The sequence below is a fragment of the Aethalodelphis obliquidens genome, unplaced genomic scaffold (genome assembly GCF_003676395.1).
Source record: "Aethalodelphis obliquidens isolate GAN/ISIS:26980383/991018 unplaced genomic scaffold, ASM367639v1 scaffold41, whole genome shotgun sequence".
Classification (NCBI taxonomy): domain Eukaryota; kingdom Metazoa; phylum Chordata; class Mammalia; order Artiodactyla; family Delphinidae; genus Aethalodelphis; species Aethalodelphis obliquidens.
Window position 1 is genome coordinate 13616505 of NW_020837985.1, and position 16306 is coordinate 13632810.

The 16306-nt window shown below is 53.2% G+C and overlaps 1 protein-coding gene across 1 annotated transcript in view; it reads right to left on the bottom strand.

The window, feature by feature from the left end:
- Positions 1–16306, bottom strand: part of COL22A1 (collagen type XXII alpha 1 chain) — a 260806-nt gene that overhangs the window by 197243 nt on the left and 47257 nt on the right. The window contains exons 4-5 of the mRNA XM_027132542.1: positions 9319–9393; positions 1973–2084 (exon numbers count right to left, since the gene is read on the bottom strand). Of these exons, the coding sequence (XP_026988343.1) occupies positions 1973–2084; positions 9319–9393 (187 nt within the window). The remainder of the gene's footprint in view (positions 1–1972; positions 2085–9318; positions 9394–16306) is intronic.

Below are 16306 nucleotides of genomic sequence, written 5' to 3' on the forward strand. Positions count from 1 at the left end.
GAGCCCAAATCCATTTCCCAGAAACACTTCAGCCCCACGTCCAGAGAGCAGAGTCCAAAGCCATTGTGCTGTTTGCTCCAAATGCCCTGATAGAAAGACGGCACCTCAGCAAGTGGGAGGCCTCTGCTGGGCTCCCCACCTCATTTGTGTAGCGCGTGCTTTCCTCCCTCTGTTTTGTTCTTTCTCTATTACACATTTACTGTATTATTATTATTATCATTTTTGGCCACACCGTGCAGCTTGCAGAATCTTAGTTCCCCCACCAGGAATCGAACCTGGGCCCCCGGTGGTGGGAGTGTGGAGTCCTAACTGCCAAGGAATCCCCTTGTACGTTTGCTTTAAAGTGAAGTTGCCTGTGATTTTTTTTTTCTGTTTCTAAGTGGTATGGATGAATTGGACAAGTTAGGCCAAAGAAGTAAGGGGAGTTAAGTGGGAAATGGAACCTGGATTCTGTTCATCCCTGTGTGGCCCCCAAATGAGCATGGGACCAGGTGATTAAGATCACCCAGCATCTGTATCTCAGCCCCTGTGTGGACAGAACAACACCCACAGTCAGGAAGGCACGCCTCCCTTGAGGGTCTGCTGACTGTGATATGGTCTCCATCGCAGGGTGAGGAAACGGAACCCAGAGAGAGAAACTGACGTAGCATTTCCTGTTCTGAACCAGCACTGTCCCGGGATGCTGGCACTGTGAGCCGTGGAGGACGTTAGGGCCCAATACAGTCCTGGTGCAAGGCTGGCACTCAGAGAACGCCCACCGAGCTGGAGAAATGATTGCATGCCTGCAAAATGCAAGCTCTGAGGCCTGACGTGGCAAAGCCCACCTTTGCCAGGCTAGTATCTAACGGAGGCTTCTCACTGATCGTGGACTGAGTCACCCCTCCTCCAGGCAGGGCTCAGCTCCATGCTGGGACTCAGCAGAGACCAGACTCAGGCCCTTCCAGGAGCTTCTCCCACAGCTGGGGAGACAGTTTGCAAATGACTCATTGCACAATCGAGTCGCTGGCTTCAATGTTGCTACATTTTATGCAGGAGGACAAGTTGTGAGGAGAGAAAATAAGGGGAGGCCTGGCTTAACCTCAGAGTTAGGGGGAGGCATCCTTGAAAGCAGGACAGATGAGCTGTACTTTGAAGGACAAGCAGGGGTAGAGAGAGGGCAGTGCAGACAATGACAGGCCAGGACGAACCTGATGCCAGAAGGGCAGCACGGGGCTAGATCACACACAGGGTCTTCCCAGGCCCTTAGCTTAAGAACACTCAGAAGGAATTAAAGAGTTTTAAGATGAAGGATAATGTCAAGATAAAATATCACTTATCATTTTCAAAAGACCATTCTGCCTGAGAGGAGAAGAACAGAACATTAATTTTGGTGTCATCATTAGCCCTGGACTGGAGACCCCACAGGTGTCAGACCCTGGACTCATCTTTGCATCATGACCCTCTCAAATGACGTTGCAAGGCGGACACATTCACCTCAGATGAAACAGATGCCATGACTGGGGCACAGGGACCTCCCATGACTTGTGTAAGGCCAGGCACCCAGCAAACACTGAACTGGGTCTCCACTGGCCAAAACGACTACATGACTCTGGGTGGTGCTCTGCCTGCGTGTCATGCCGTGGCTGGCCCACAGTAGGTGCCGTGGATCTAAGCCATAAATGATAAACGTTTGTAGTTTACTGAACTAACAGAAAAACGCAGGCATGAATGGATGGAGGATGAACACCACACCTGTACGGACAGGTGAGTGTAGAAGGACCAGGGGACCAATAACGTCAACGGTAATACATGGTTAAGAACGAGGCTGAATTCCCGGGTCAGTGATTCGGCTGCTTCGTTTCAGGGTGACCTCACCAGGCACTCTGTAGGTGAAATCCCTGCCCAGTGCTCAGTGGGCAACCATGCTGACCAGAGCCTGCCCACCCTTTCAGAGGCGTCCCGGGCAGGTCTAGAAGGAGAAGCAAGCACTCACTCAGTCCTCTGCACCACAGGGAAGGCTCCCATCCGGACGTAGGAACTCTGTGCCCCGTTCTCTCTCTCCCCCAAGATCGCCTTCACACGGAACAAATCCATCAGGTCAAAACCTGTCCAAAGAGAAGAGCCAGGAGTGAGTTTGACCAGAGGAGCCCGGGAGACAGAGGAAAAGCACATCTGCTCTCTGGGAAGGTGGCCAGCCCGTCCTGCCCTGGGGGAGCGGGATTTAAGCGTAGGGAACTGTGCAAATCCATCTCCCAGGTGAAAACAGAAACAACAGAGGGAGGAGATGGACAGCTTCTGTTTCCACGGCCAATTGCAGGAAACAGGCAGAGACGCTGGGGATTCCGATGAAACATGAGCCTTCGTGAAAGTCCTGGATCACAGGCAAGCATGGAGTAAGCAGTCGGCCACCATTCTGGCCGTGTGGCTGGCATTCAGGGAGCCCACGTGGGGACACCCAGCTCACACAGCCTGGCTCTGCAGGCTAAGTGGCAACATCGGCTTTCCTTCTTGCAGCCACATTTCCGCAATTCACTTGGACTCTGCTTGAATTATAATTTAGCAGCATTTAAACTGCATGATTTTAAAGAGCGAAACATCAGAGAGAAGAAAACTCTTCGTGACTCTGCATTAACGGAAAGGCGTGTTTCCTTTTGTCATGGCTCTGAGAGAGGACCCTGCTCACTGGCCACACGAAGTCATGGAAAAGACACGAACTTTGGGCTCAGGCGAGCTGGCGGGACGGGGGTCATCCAGCTCAGTCACATATTTGTGTGATGCTGAGCGGGTTACAGAACCCGCAAGAGCCTCAGTACTCAGTCGTGACAGAGGCTTGACACCCGCCACCTTGGCCATCAAGAGAATCCCAGGCGGTCGCTCAGCCGTGGTAGGAAACCGACTCAGCAGGTCAGTTATTCACTCAGGATTCTCCACCATCAGCAGCACAAACTTATCCATGACCCCCTACAAAACCACCTGGACCAGTCTGGGGGGGCTGACTTGAGTCCTGCAGCTGGGGTCCTCAGAGAAGCCCAACCACGATGCCCACACGGAGGCAACGGTGGGATGTACCGGCCTGACACTGCGTCCCTGGGGAAGGGGAACCTCGTGGCAGATGAGAGGAAGCCGCCTGTGGGTGGGCACCAGGCCTCACTTGTCTCCACATCCCCGGGCTAACACACCCTCGGCATCAGTGGCACCTAACCCATGAGACTTCAGGAAGGTTCTTGCTGTCTCCAACATTCTGAGATGCTGCCATGGAAAACAGGAAACGAGCTTGCAGGGCTCACATTAGGATGATTAAAACATCTTCTAACTAGATTCTGTCCTAAGAGATGATTTAGTCATTCAAGTTGTATTTTGAGAGCCTCTCTGTTCCAAGCCCTGGATAAGATGCTGTAAGAACAGAAAGGAATTAGCATCAATTGAGAGTTTCAGCAGCAAAGTCAGACAGGCCTGGGCTGTGTTCCTGACCACCAGGCCCTAGCTGTGTGACCTTAGGCAGGTTGCCTGACGTCTCTGAGCACCAATTTCTTCATCTGTAAAAAGGGGATTGTCTTTGCACCTCATAGGATTGTGGTGAAGCCTGGATATGATACAAAGTTCTTTGTACAGAGCCTGACATAGAGCAGAAGACCCACAAAATAATTTTCACATTATTTAGTTCCCTTTACAATGATTACAGCCTCTTCTCCCACTGGATTCTATCCGTGGATATCACTTACGCATTCAATACATATGTTTTGAGATCCTGCTCTGTGCCAAGCATGCATGAGCACTGGAGACACCGCTGGGAGAACTGGTGCCCTAGTGGGAGGCCAATAATAAGCACATGTCCAGCACAAACGTAAAGGACAATTGCAGGCAGTGAGGAATAATGAAACAGGATTTGATGGGAGGTGAGCAGGGGTGACCGGGCAGGCCTCAGGGGGCGGGCCACCTGAGCAGGGGCTGTTCCAGGCCCAGGGCAGGGCCTCTGATGGTCTGGGAAGGGATTCCATGCACAGCAAGGCTGTGCTGAGATTGAGGCCCTGGGGGACTCTAGGCACCGGCCCCTCCCCAGCCCCTGCCACTCTGAGGTTGCCTAGTTCTCAGAAAATGACTAAGAGTTGCCATCATGTCATTTCTAAACAGCATCTCACACACCAGCGAATTAACAGAATTCATGGCACAACGTTAAACGAGATTTGGTCCTTAAGATAGAAAACATGTACCCAGAAGCTCCTTCAGGGATGAAGACAGCACACCTTGGAACAGTGTGCCCTTTAGTGCCCACTGAGGCAAACGACCTAGCCTCCCCAGAGATGCAGGGGCCCCCCAAGGGGCAGGCACCCCCCAACGTCATCACCCGCAGCTCTGGGTTTAAGGCCTCACAGAGCCCGGCGGGTCCAGCGGGATCAGCGGGTGGAAGGCACTGGGCCACACAAGGAGGGATCTCGTGAAGATCCAAAGGGCCGCCCGTGCACTGCGGCCCTGGACCTGGAAGTGACCCGCAGGGCTGGGAAGCAGAGGACAGTGGGAGGGGCTGGTGCCTGGGAATGGGGTGAGTGGCCCACAAGGGTTCCATGGAAGGGACACCGAGCGGTGAAGGGCCCGTTTAGGCTCAGGTTCTGTTCCCAGGAAAGGCAGAAGAGGCGGGCGCAGGTTTTAGAGCCACTCTGCCCGGGTGTGAAAGCAGGCCCAGCGCCGGCCGGGCCACAGCCCGCATCCTCGCGTCTCCTTCAGCAACGAGGCAAGGGTAAGGGCCCGACTTGCAGGCTCGCCGCCTCGGGCCTCGGGGCCTCCGGGCGTCCCTGCCATTTCCCCCTGCGGGAGCAAGTGGGTCCCGGGGGGCTCTCCCGTTTGTCAGCACTCAGAGGCTCTCAGCGGCCGGGGAGCAAAAGCCCTGGAGCGGTAACTGCCTGGACACGGGGTGGGCTGTCGCTCCAGGGAAGCACCACTTTCGTTTAAGGAGGGAAAGTGGGGACAGGAGAGCATCTCAGTGAGACACACCTGGGCCTCCCTGCTCTTAGACTCCGCAGCTCCACGACTCTGGTGCAACTACTCAGCCCCTGCAAACTCCCACTTCACGGGGCTGCCCAAGGCCCACAGGGATGCGCAGGCCCCGGGGGCGCCCACTGAGTGCCGGCTCTGACTCAGAGAGCGGGCTCAGAACCCGGCGGGCACGGGCCCGATGCCGCCCACTACGGTGCCAGGCAGAAGGGCAGAGAGGCCCGCTCCTCTACTTCACAGCTCCGTCCCTGTCACTGGAAACCGCCACCTGAAGCTGGGCTTCCTTGTAGCAGTCATGTGTGGGAGAATAAAAAATAGCTTTAGAAAAGCAAAACATATGCTCTACTTTCTAGTTCCACTTTCGTTGGCTTCCATGGATAAAAACAAAGACTTAAACACCACAAAACTCTGAACAACAAGCAATTAACTAGGAGGCAGCAAAGGGCGCCGAGAGAAAGATGAATTACCTGCAATAAATAAAGGCCGGGAAGGAAAATGAAAAATGTTCCCGAGGTAAATGGACCCTGATGCGAGGCACCGCGAGATAAAGCGGCGATTGTTTAATGTAGAGACTGCAAGGATGCACCTTCCCGAAGTCACGGACTCAGCTGAACCAGGTGGTATCAGGGACACCGTGACGATTGCCCAGAGTCCTTCAAAGGTCTGCGCTGGACGAAGCTTTGCCGGACCCCCAGGCACGGAAGTTACTCCCGGGTCTTTTCGTGGGTCTGGCCGAGGTGCACACGGTTAATCTGTCCCCAGGAGAAGGTGAGCAATTTGAAGGATGGGACCTGATCTGATTCATGTTTCCATCCCTAAAAAAGTAAGAGCTCTGGTTGTCGTTCTTAATTGAGGCACCGTCAGTGGAAAGAGGGAAGGAGAGAAGAAAGGAACTCACTAAACATTAAGGGCCTCCTCCCTTTAGATGCCCTGTTGGCTGCTCCAATGCTCAACAGGACAAAATCCCAGCCCCAACCCCCAAAAGTTTAGTGTCTACAGAGAAACAGGCACAGAGAGAAGCTGTGTTGGTATCATGGATGGGTAAATGAGAAGGAGGGGGAATGGCTGGGCTTGTATAACAGCACATGGAATATTTTCCCTGCCCAGCTGAGGAGCAATCAGGGAAGGCTTCCCAGAGGAGGCAAGGCCTGGCCTGAATTTAAAGAACAAATAAAATCTGGGCAGACAGAGATGGAGGGAAGGGCATCCAAGGTAACTGGATGTGCAAAGGTCACCGGACCTGAGGCACCGAGGTTCTTTCTGAGAATCCCACTATTTCGGGATGTCAGGAGCCATGGTTAGGGGAGTGAGCTAGGCAGGGGCAGATCAGGCTGGGCTCTGTCGGCCACGCGAGGCGGTTTGAGTTTCTTTCTACAGGCAGTGGGGAGCCGCGGAAGGGCTTTAAAGCAAGGGAGAAACACGATCTTGTTTCTGTGCTCGAAGACCTTCTGGCAGTGGGGATGGAGGAGGCGGCAACGGTGGGATGTACCGGACTGGGGGAGACTGGGGAGGACTAGACTTGGAAACACAGGCCTGGGAGGAGGGAGGGAAGGGGCAGTGAGCTGAGACTATCTGAGATGCTCGTGACATGGCGCCTGTTATCTGGAGGTCGGAACTCAGGTAGGAGCAGAGAGACATTAGGATGTCTGTGGCCCAATCTCAGAGCTGGACCGTGCCCAGCACTTTCTTTCAGCTTTAAATAGCTGACCCCCCAGGAATGTTGTATAACACCTTCAGTCACTAGAATTTGCAGAACATTCGGTTTTTAGAGCTGGGAGGGGTCCTCAGAGATATCATGTCGGATGTATTGTTGCGTAAGCGGGGAAACTGAATCTCAGAGAGTCAGGTGATGGACCCAGGCCTCCAACCTGCTTTGTCTGTTCTGTTCCCCGTGCTCACTGTTCCAGCCCAGATAAGCCCTAAAAATAGCTGGAGTCATTTAAGGAACCGCCCGGAGGTGAGGCTTTGGGGAACTGCATTTTTTACAAAAGCTGCTCCGGTTACCCGACTGCGTCTAAGTTGGCAAGTGTGCGGCTCCATCTCTCCCTAACTCCGGTCTCAGCTCCAGCTGGCAGGAGCCTCTTTTCTGGTCTGGTTATAATTAGAGGAGACGATAGATCCCGCAGGCTCTCTGCTCTCAGAGCTGCACAAGCAGGGCATCTGCACCGCGTGCTGATGGAGGCCCACCCAGTGCTGTGATTTACTTCCTGGGGGCCTTGGAGCCCACCAAGGGGAGGCGAGGTTCCAGGCTTCACTGGCGGCACATCCACACAGCGGATTCTGCACAGAGGGTCCTGTTTCTATCCAATCGCGACAAGACTCCTCAGCGGGATCCTCACACGCCAGAGCCGAAAGGATTTGTTCCCAGCTTGCGTAAGCACACGTGTGCACACACAGACGTGCACGCACGCACATGCGTGCACACACACGTACACACAGACACGTTCTGAATCTTCCCAGCCAGAATCAGTTATTCTTCAGTGGAAAAAAATACTGGGGGCTCTTCAGTCCGTAGAACGAGAGGAAAGCTCCTTCTGAGTTACAGACGATACAGCAGATGAAATGGTGCTCATTTGCGTCTCCTCCCTCCCTCCCCCTCTTCCTTCCGACGGCTGGATGTTAGCCCTGACTCCGCCACAAACTCAGGCAAATTACTTAATGTGTCTGTACCTGTTTCCCCAGCTACAAAAGACACAATAGTGCTGGTCTCCTACATTGTAAGGGTTAAATGAGAAAATAAGTGCAAATCCCTTGGCAGGCAAGGACGTGGTAAGCATGTAAGTGCTGGTAAGCATCAGTTATTACTATTTCTGTTATTAATGGTATGACTGTCGTAACTTCCCTTCTGTGAACAGACACACTGGATAATGAATTATTTAGGGGAGGTGCCGTTACGAGGGATTCATCGCTCAGGAAGCCCGACATGGACGATGCAGCAAGGTAAAGATCTGCCTTCCAGGGTGACCTCAGCGGAAGTTACTCGGGGGCAGAGCCGGCAGAGGCCCAGCCAGGCTCGAGGGATGGAGAATACATTACCCAGAGCCAGAGCTCCGCTGGGTAGTACCGAGGCAATCAGTGGGGACATCCGTGCTCCCAGCAGTTTTGCCCTTTGGACGGTGACTCGGCTATAAATATTTTCACTTCAAGGTAGCTGCATTAACACAGTGACTAGGATGGAAGTCATCTTGCTCTCAGGAGTTAGACAAAGACATCCTGATAGAGAGAGTAAGCACCTCACTGAGCACTGACTACAGCCCAGGCGCTCCCCGCAGAAGTGCTAGTTTATCCGGGAGACGCTCGATGGAGGAGAAGGGTCAGCAGGGAGGGAGGCACAGCAGCTGACGAGGCGAGCAGCACCAAGTTGGCTGCCCCCTTTGGGGAGCTGCCCCCTGTGGGGACGTGCTGGCAAGTGGGTCAAGGGGCCGGGTGTTTCTTTACCGACGCTCACTGCTTGAGGGCTGGGTTACTCCCGAGGGGTGTTAATCCCCTGGCACGTTTCACCTGCCGTGCACACAGGGAGCACAGCCTTCTGCTGTTCTAGAAACAACCCTGAGGCGCCAAGGTGCAGATGCTGGCGTGTCCGCATGGGCAGGCGAACCCGGGCAAGCTCCCTGGGGAAGGGGCGGGGCACTGCAGCACCTACAAGACACCGGGTTCTGATGGCCCGGGGCTCACTGCCTTGGATGGGAGACTGACTGCACTGGTTAGAAATGGACCCGAGATGCTTTGGGGTGGAGACACGGGGCTCCTGACGGGGCCGGCGTTGGTGAGGGGAGCAGGGCTGGTGTCCTGCAGGGAGGAGAACTTCCCTGAGATCATGTACTTGAAGTGTTCAGCTGGACGCCCGGGAGGAGCTAATGGACGCTCATCACCATCGGGACGAGGGGGCCGGCTCAGCGTCCCCCGCGCACCCAGTTACCCAGTCGTGGTCGCGTTCAGAGACAGCCTCCGCGGAGTTTATTTCTGCCACTGGCTCCGCAGTCGTGTGTCTCTGTGTTCCCTCATCCATTGATTCACTCATGTATTTATGACTCTGATTCACTCCCAAATGCATTTATTTATTCACCCTTTGCCCGGCTGCCAATCACTCACTCACCATGTCACTCACTCCACTGCATTCTCTACCGACCCTACAGCATCACCACCTGCTCCCAGAGGGAACAGGTGAACGGTCTTCCCTGTTGACGGGAGCTGCTACCTGCACAGTTCAGACCATCCTATTAGGACTTCGGTGAAGGACAGGAATGAGGACAGCACCAGCAAGGCTACCCTTGAATCAAGGAGGGTCATGGTCAAGTCCAGCAAAAAGCACAGAGAGCAAGCCGTGTAGGGTGGCTGTTACTCTCTTACCTGTGATTTCCTTGGTTTCGCCATTGGTGTACTTAAAGCGATCTCCTTCTACACGAAGGCTGGGGCAGAGCACGTCTGAGAAAAGCAAGAGGAAACAGAGATCGATGAGCAAACGCAGCCCACGGTTCCTCCAGGGCACGTGACGTCATTGGGACCCTGCGCCAACCCCCCTGCATGCAGGACGTCCAGCATGGGGCAGACGCAGAGGCAGCGCCACATTGACGGAGTGTTTCATTTTCTCCCAAATGGACTTGTTAAGCATCGGCTCTGCCAATACTGTGCTCATACGGGGATGAGATAAGACCAGGCATGGTCCCCACCCACAAGGAGCTCACAGTCATCCACTAGAGGGAGTCAGACACGGAAATCCACACGATCAATGGGGTCATAAGTGACAGAAATGGGTCTGGGTTGCTAGGGCACTAAGGACTCTGATCCAACACCTAGCCCAGCCTGGGGAGGTCAGGGAAGCTTTCCTGGAAAGGCGATGTTTGAGGTTTCCCTTAAAGGAACAGTAAGACTCAGCCAGATGGACAAAAGACCAAAAGGCGATCCAGGCAGAGGGAACTTCATTCATAAAGGCAGGAGCTTATAGATGAAAATCGCAAGCCAGCAGGGTGTCGATGAAACAGGAAACGTGCTGGGGGCCCACCTACAAGGTGTCTGTTATGCCACCCCAGGGAGCTTTAGGTGCAATTCCAGAAGCAGGCGTAATCCCAGAAGAAGCAAGACTGCTCAGTTACACAAAGGCAATGGAGTCAGTCACACAGTGAAAAATACTTCATTATACGATATTACATAAACACCTTATTATACGATATTACGTAAATGTCTTATCTGAATGTCTTCATGATTTCTCACTTAAAAAAAAAAGTTGGAAGGAAAAGGGATCCTTCCAGTTGCCCTAAAATTCCCAGAAAGAAACTTACGGTTTCTTTCAAAGGGGAAAGGATAGGGGAGGGATAAATTAGGAGTTTGGGATTAGCAGATACAAACTACTATATATAAAATAGATAAACAACAAGGACCTACTGTACAGCACAGGGAGCTATATTCAATATCTTATAATAACCTATCATGGAAAAGAATCTGAAAAAGAATATGTGTGTGTGTGTGTGTGTGTGTGTGTGTGTGTAACTTAATCACTCTGCTGTACACCTGAAACTAACACAACATTGTAAATTAATTATACTTCAATTTTTAAGAATCCCAGAGAGAGCACCAACTGTCAACGTTAAGGTTCCAGGCCCAAGTGTTGGGTCCACTGCAGGTCTCCTAATCTCTCTGTCGGTGTCAGTATGTGTGACGTGGGACACCTTACAAAATACACACGTGTTGCAGGGCTGCTTGGAGGACGAAGCAAGATCAAGCCGTAACAGGACTTAACTGTAGCACCGGAGGCAACTTAGTACAAATACTGCCCTGCCCTTGAAGCAATCTGGTTACTATATACATTATTATAATAATCACACGTTATTAGGCAGTTCTGTCATCCCATCAATTCCACGTGCAGTAATCTCTTTTCATACGTTTTCACAAATGTTTCACTGCGGGACCAGTTTGAGGCCCCTTTTCCAATCAGCACTGAGGGGAAAGAATGAGATCCTCCCTGATTTGGGAGGAGGTATTTTTAATATTTATCCCAAAGGCACCAGAGGTCTGACAAGCCCCAAGGAAGGAGTTATTTTGGAAAGAGCACGGAGTTGTCTGTCTAGAACCAGATATGCAAGAGGATGCCAGCAGTGCGCAGTATTTAGACGGCGCCACCCAGGACAGCGGCAGCTGCGGGTGACGGCCAATTGCTTTAAGGTTGGCAGGCCGCCAGAGGGACTGGCTGGGACCGTGCGTCATCTAAAATGAGTTGACTCAGAAGGTTCTAGCCTTGATTATGAGCAAACCTCTGGAGGCTGACACGTGGAGCTCAGGGCAGGCAAAGCTACTGAGCCTTGTCTCTGCAAATGCCCCAAGGGGACGCCCTGACTCCCAACCCGGGACGGTCAAAGGCAGTCCGAAAGCCATGACCACAGAAAAAACTGAAACGTCTCAAAGACATTAGCGCTTGCCCAAACTGCTTTAAGAAATCAGTCCCCAAACCACCTGCCAATCCCCTTTTGGGGCCATCACTAAGCCTCATACACTCCGAAGCCTCAAGGAGGAATTTAGAGCTGACTTAGTAGGTCAGGACAAATGGCTCCCAAAATACCCGCTGCAGCCAGGCTCCCCAGGGAAGACGGGGCCCCAGAGGCTCACCTCTAGGCAGGGAGGGAGGTTAGCATCCCAAGTCCCTCTCGGCCCGTGACTACCTCCCTTTGGCCAAGATACGCCCACCTCTTGGATAATGATCTGTTGATTTCCACGTTAACTCATTTCTTCGAACTAAAATACTTCCAGAGCTCCAGACGCATTCCAGGCACTGAGCTAGCTCCAGGGACACATAAGTGGGATAAGACACCGTCCCTATCTTCAGGGCACTCGTGGGCTGTGAGAGGACTGGGAGCAGGCACGCTCAAGGAGGCGCCCGCGCTGCCGTGGCGTCCTGTGTCCCCGCTTCCCAGGCCCCTCCTCCTCAACCCTGCTGCCACGCACCCTAGCCTGGGTAAGGGCCCCCCGGCAGCGCCCGTGTCCTAGAGCCGGCGGCACCGTGCTGAAGGCACTGACTGGCGTGGCTGCCTCCCCGGTGGGTCTGGACACCCGGCTGAGCCTCGGTCCAGCTGTATGTCCACTGCCTTCACGGCTCCAGGCACAGAACAGGCCTCGAGTCTGTGCTGAACAGAACGACCAGTGACGCCTGAGCCAAGCAGTAAAGGCTGAGCGGCGGCCTGGACGCCTCTGGGGCGTCAGCTGCGTCATGATGTCGACAATCAGGTGAGAAGACTGCACAGGCTCCAGGACTCCTGCCACTGAGGTGTCGCACACACTGTTAGCTGCCACCCTAATACCCATGCCCCACTCCTTCCTTGCTAAAAGAGCGTCACTTTTATTCAGAATGGCGGCATTTTCCGCCTATGGAGAAAAGCTGTGGCTGGTTGGTCTAAGCCCATTATGGTAATTCTGTTCCCCACCTTTCCAGCCGCCCTTCCAGCGAGGGGTGGACCTGTGACCCAGTTCTGGCCAAGGACATAAATACCAGAGCGTGCTTGGTTGAGAAGGCGTGGTGTCTTAAAAAGCTTTGGTTTCCCCAATGTAAGCAGACAGATAGGTAGAAGGAATCGGCAGGCGTACTTTCCCTTCTTCCTCCTTCAAACGTGGGACATAACATCTGCAGGACTGTCTAGAATTGAGGAGAGAGGAACTCCAGCTACCCTCAAGCCTAGGTGAAAAGCATAAGAAAAAGAAACTCATTTTCCTGGTAAAGAAACTACTGACAAACTGGATTACCTTCACTTATCCAATCAATACAGATTTATAGGTAATCATTCAGGATCAACATAAAAAGTAGTTCTGGAATTAAGGATAAGGGTAAGTTCTCAGGAATCAAAACCTGGGCTGAATTAGCTCTTGCTTAGTTGGCCGATTTTCCTTCTTGAAAGTGTGAAAACAAAACAGACATGGCTGATTACACAGCCCCTGCTCCCCTGGAGTTCATGTACTGTCACCCACTGCCATTCGTATTCCCTAGCTTCCAGGAAGGCAGAACATTCTAGACCTCTGGAGAGCAACGAGACCTCTTTCCACAGGAGGAGTTCTTCCTCACCAGAAACCTTCGACAGAGGCCAAGTCTTGGTTCATCAGGGCGGCTGCTCCCAGAGGGACACACCATGAACTCACTGCAGTTTCCTGGGAGAAACGCCTCCAGTTGCCCTCAGTCTACCACATGGCAAAAGGGGAGAACGTGCTTGAGCATCAGGGGAGGAGCGTTTGCACAAGGCGGCCTCTGCTTCATGCTGAACACCCAGGCCCTGTCTAGAGAGGGTGTGTCATGCTGGCCCCTGGCTCCCAGCCAAGAGTCTCTCCAGCTGGAAAAAAAGGGTGTTGGCGATTACAGAGTGCCTACTGTGTGCCGTTCACCCACCTGGAAATTCTACCCACAGCAACCATTCGAGGAGGTAGACGCTGTTTCCGTTACACAGATGTTAAGAACTGAGGCTAAGAGAGGTTAAGAAACTCACCAGATAGGAGGAGTATCTGGGTTTGAATAAAGGCCTACCTGTGTCTAGAATGGAGGAGTGGAGATGGTTCCCCGGCCTAGCTGAGCAGCAGCAGGAGAAGCAAGGAGCAGAGCGCGAGGGAAGAAGGAGTCACTGCCCATCCATCACCTCCCGGCAGTCGCTGCTGAGCGCAGCTAACCACAGATGGGATGATGACATTCCAAGTGGGCAGGGGAAGAGGCGGAGGAGGAGAGAGATGAATCAGACGCCCCGCAGACTCACGGCACAGTTCCTCCGCGGCTCCGAGGCCAGCCAGGAAGTCGTCCACACACCCCCACTTTGGAGAGCCAGGCCCCAAGGCCCCAGGGTCGATACGAATAATTTGAATTGTAAGGGCTTCCAAGACTGCGTGCCCACACGTCCAGGTACTGCGCTGGGTGCACGATGTGGACACTTTCTGCTCTGCCGGGGGATGGAGTTATCCCCATGGTCAGGAGACAGATGCAGAGGGCTTGCTCTGCACAGACCTTGTGCTAGCATGTCGAATCCATCATCACGCTGACTGACCACCCCCGCTACAGCTTTACGGGACAGGTGCTGCTGTTTGCAGATGTAGAAAGAAAGGCACACAGAAGTCAGCAAGATGTCCAAGGCCACAGAGCTGGCAAACAGCAAAGTCAGAGTGCTGGCCCCAGCCTCTGGCTCTGGACCACTACAGCATGCGGTCTCTCCAAGGTCACCTGCCCAAGGCCACACAGCACAAAGGCGCCCAAGTCTGTCTCCAAAGCCTGCAGGGACAGCCAGCCAGCATGCCACTCCCTGAGGCACCCCTCTGCCTCTGGACACCCTTGACATGTACAAGGGGCCCCCTCGCTCTGCACCCAGCGGTTTCACGTGCTCTCCGAGTTCTACCCATCGGGTCCGTCTGCTTGTGCCCTCTTACACCTGGCTCTGGGCAGGGCACTGGGGAACCTGGGGTGGGCAGATGGCAAGACCCTGCCCTAGAGTGTGTCCTCTGCCAGCACCAAACCCAGAACAGGTCTTTCACAAAAGCCAGTTAGGCCTTTCAAGACAGTCAGCGAGCGTCCTCCTCTCTCCAGTCTTCTCCAGCTGAGCAAGCCTGGCTCCCTGGCAGCTCCCTCACCCGGAGGAGAAAGAGCAGAAAGAATCAGATCCCAACGGGAGCAGTTAGGAATCTAAGCGCACACGCACTGTAGCCTCACAGCTCCCGGGGGCACGGCTAAGGCATGTTCCTGCCGACAGACGCCAGTATGCAGCGTCCTGTTTGACACATGTCAGTGTAGTTATCATGTCCGTTTTTCAGATGAGAAAACTGAGTCTAAGAGAGCTCAGATGACCTGCTCAAAGCACACCCCTAGTTAGTGGTGGAAACAGAATTCAAGCTCAGTATGACTCCAGCACTCTCCTACTCGCTACGACAAACTGACGTATATACACAGCGGTCTGGAAGAACATATATGACACTTAAACTAACTGTGGTTACCTCTGGGGGGCAGAACTTGAAGTGGTTTTTATTTCCTTTTTGCCTTTCTGCATTTTCAAATTTGTTTTAAAGGTCTGAACATGATTCACTAGTACGGTATTCGCAGGTTATCAGTGTCATTCTTTTTTTTTTAACATCTTTATTGGGGTATAATTGCTTTACAGTGGTGTGTTAGTTTCTGCTTTATAACAAAGTGAATCAGCTATACATATACATATGTTCCCATATCTCTTCCCTCTTGCGTCTCCCTCCCTCCCACCCTCCCTATCCCACCCACTCCAGGCGGTCACAAAGCACCGAGCTGATATCCCTGTGCCATACCCCTGTGCCATACGGCTGCTTCCCACTAGCTATCCACCTTACGTTTGTTAGTGTGTATATATAGTGTCATTCTTTTTTAAACGTAGGCCTGAGCCTTGCCCTGGGGCCCTCTTTGCTGAGGCAGCAGGAGGCTCTAGGGGAGGGGGCAGCGGGATGGCCAGGGACTGGCAGGCAGCCATGAGGGCTGTTTGCAGAGGTGAACTGGAGCCCCGGAGGACAGCTGGTGCAGACATCCCCAGGAGGTCTGGGGGATGGCGGGGGCCTTGTGGGGCTCAATATGCACTTCTGGACCCAAGAGCTACCGGTCAGGGGGACAGGCCCCCATTTTCAAGGGAGCCACCATGGAGACAGACAGACAGCTGGACAGACAGCCGGACAGATGGGAGAGAACTCTGTGCCACGGCCAGCAAATACCTGCAGACGCTGGGAGGGTTCACTAGTGGGGGCCGAGGACACAGGGACACCATAACGAGCAACGAACACGTTCTTTGGAGTCACTAAAATCCTGGCGCACGTCATGAGCTCCCTGCAGCTCTCAGCAAGGGCAGTACGGGGCCTCTCTCTACCCATTTGCGAAATGGTGAGGAAGAAAAGGGAAGTGCTGGACCTACCCTGTGCACCACCTACCAGCTACTTTAGACAGTTATGTGCTCTGATTTCACAGCAACCCTGCAATATGGGCATGCTGATGCATGGGGAAGCCAAAGCTCAGAGAGGTTAAGTAATTTATCCAACATCACACAGCCAGCAAGTGGCAGAGGCAGAAATCAAGCCAGGTAGTGAGGCTTGGACATCGAGCGCTGGACCACTATTCTACACACACATCTGAGCATTAGAAAGCACCCTGGGTATGAGTATAGTAATAACCAGCCAGTCATCGGATAGCTCCACTGCCTCGAGGTCACACACAGGGTCTCAGCCAATGCTCTCACAGGGCAGATATTCGCATCCGTTCTTTACAGGTGAACAAGGAGCTTTCCCCGTTGTTAAAAAAAACACACACACAAACAAAAACAAAAACAAAAAAAACACCTGAAAATTGTTATTAGCTGCATCCCAGGGCCATGGTGTGGAC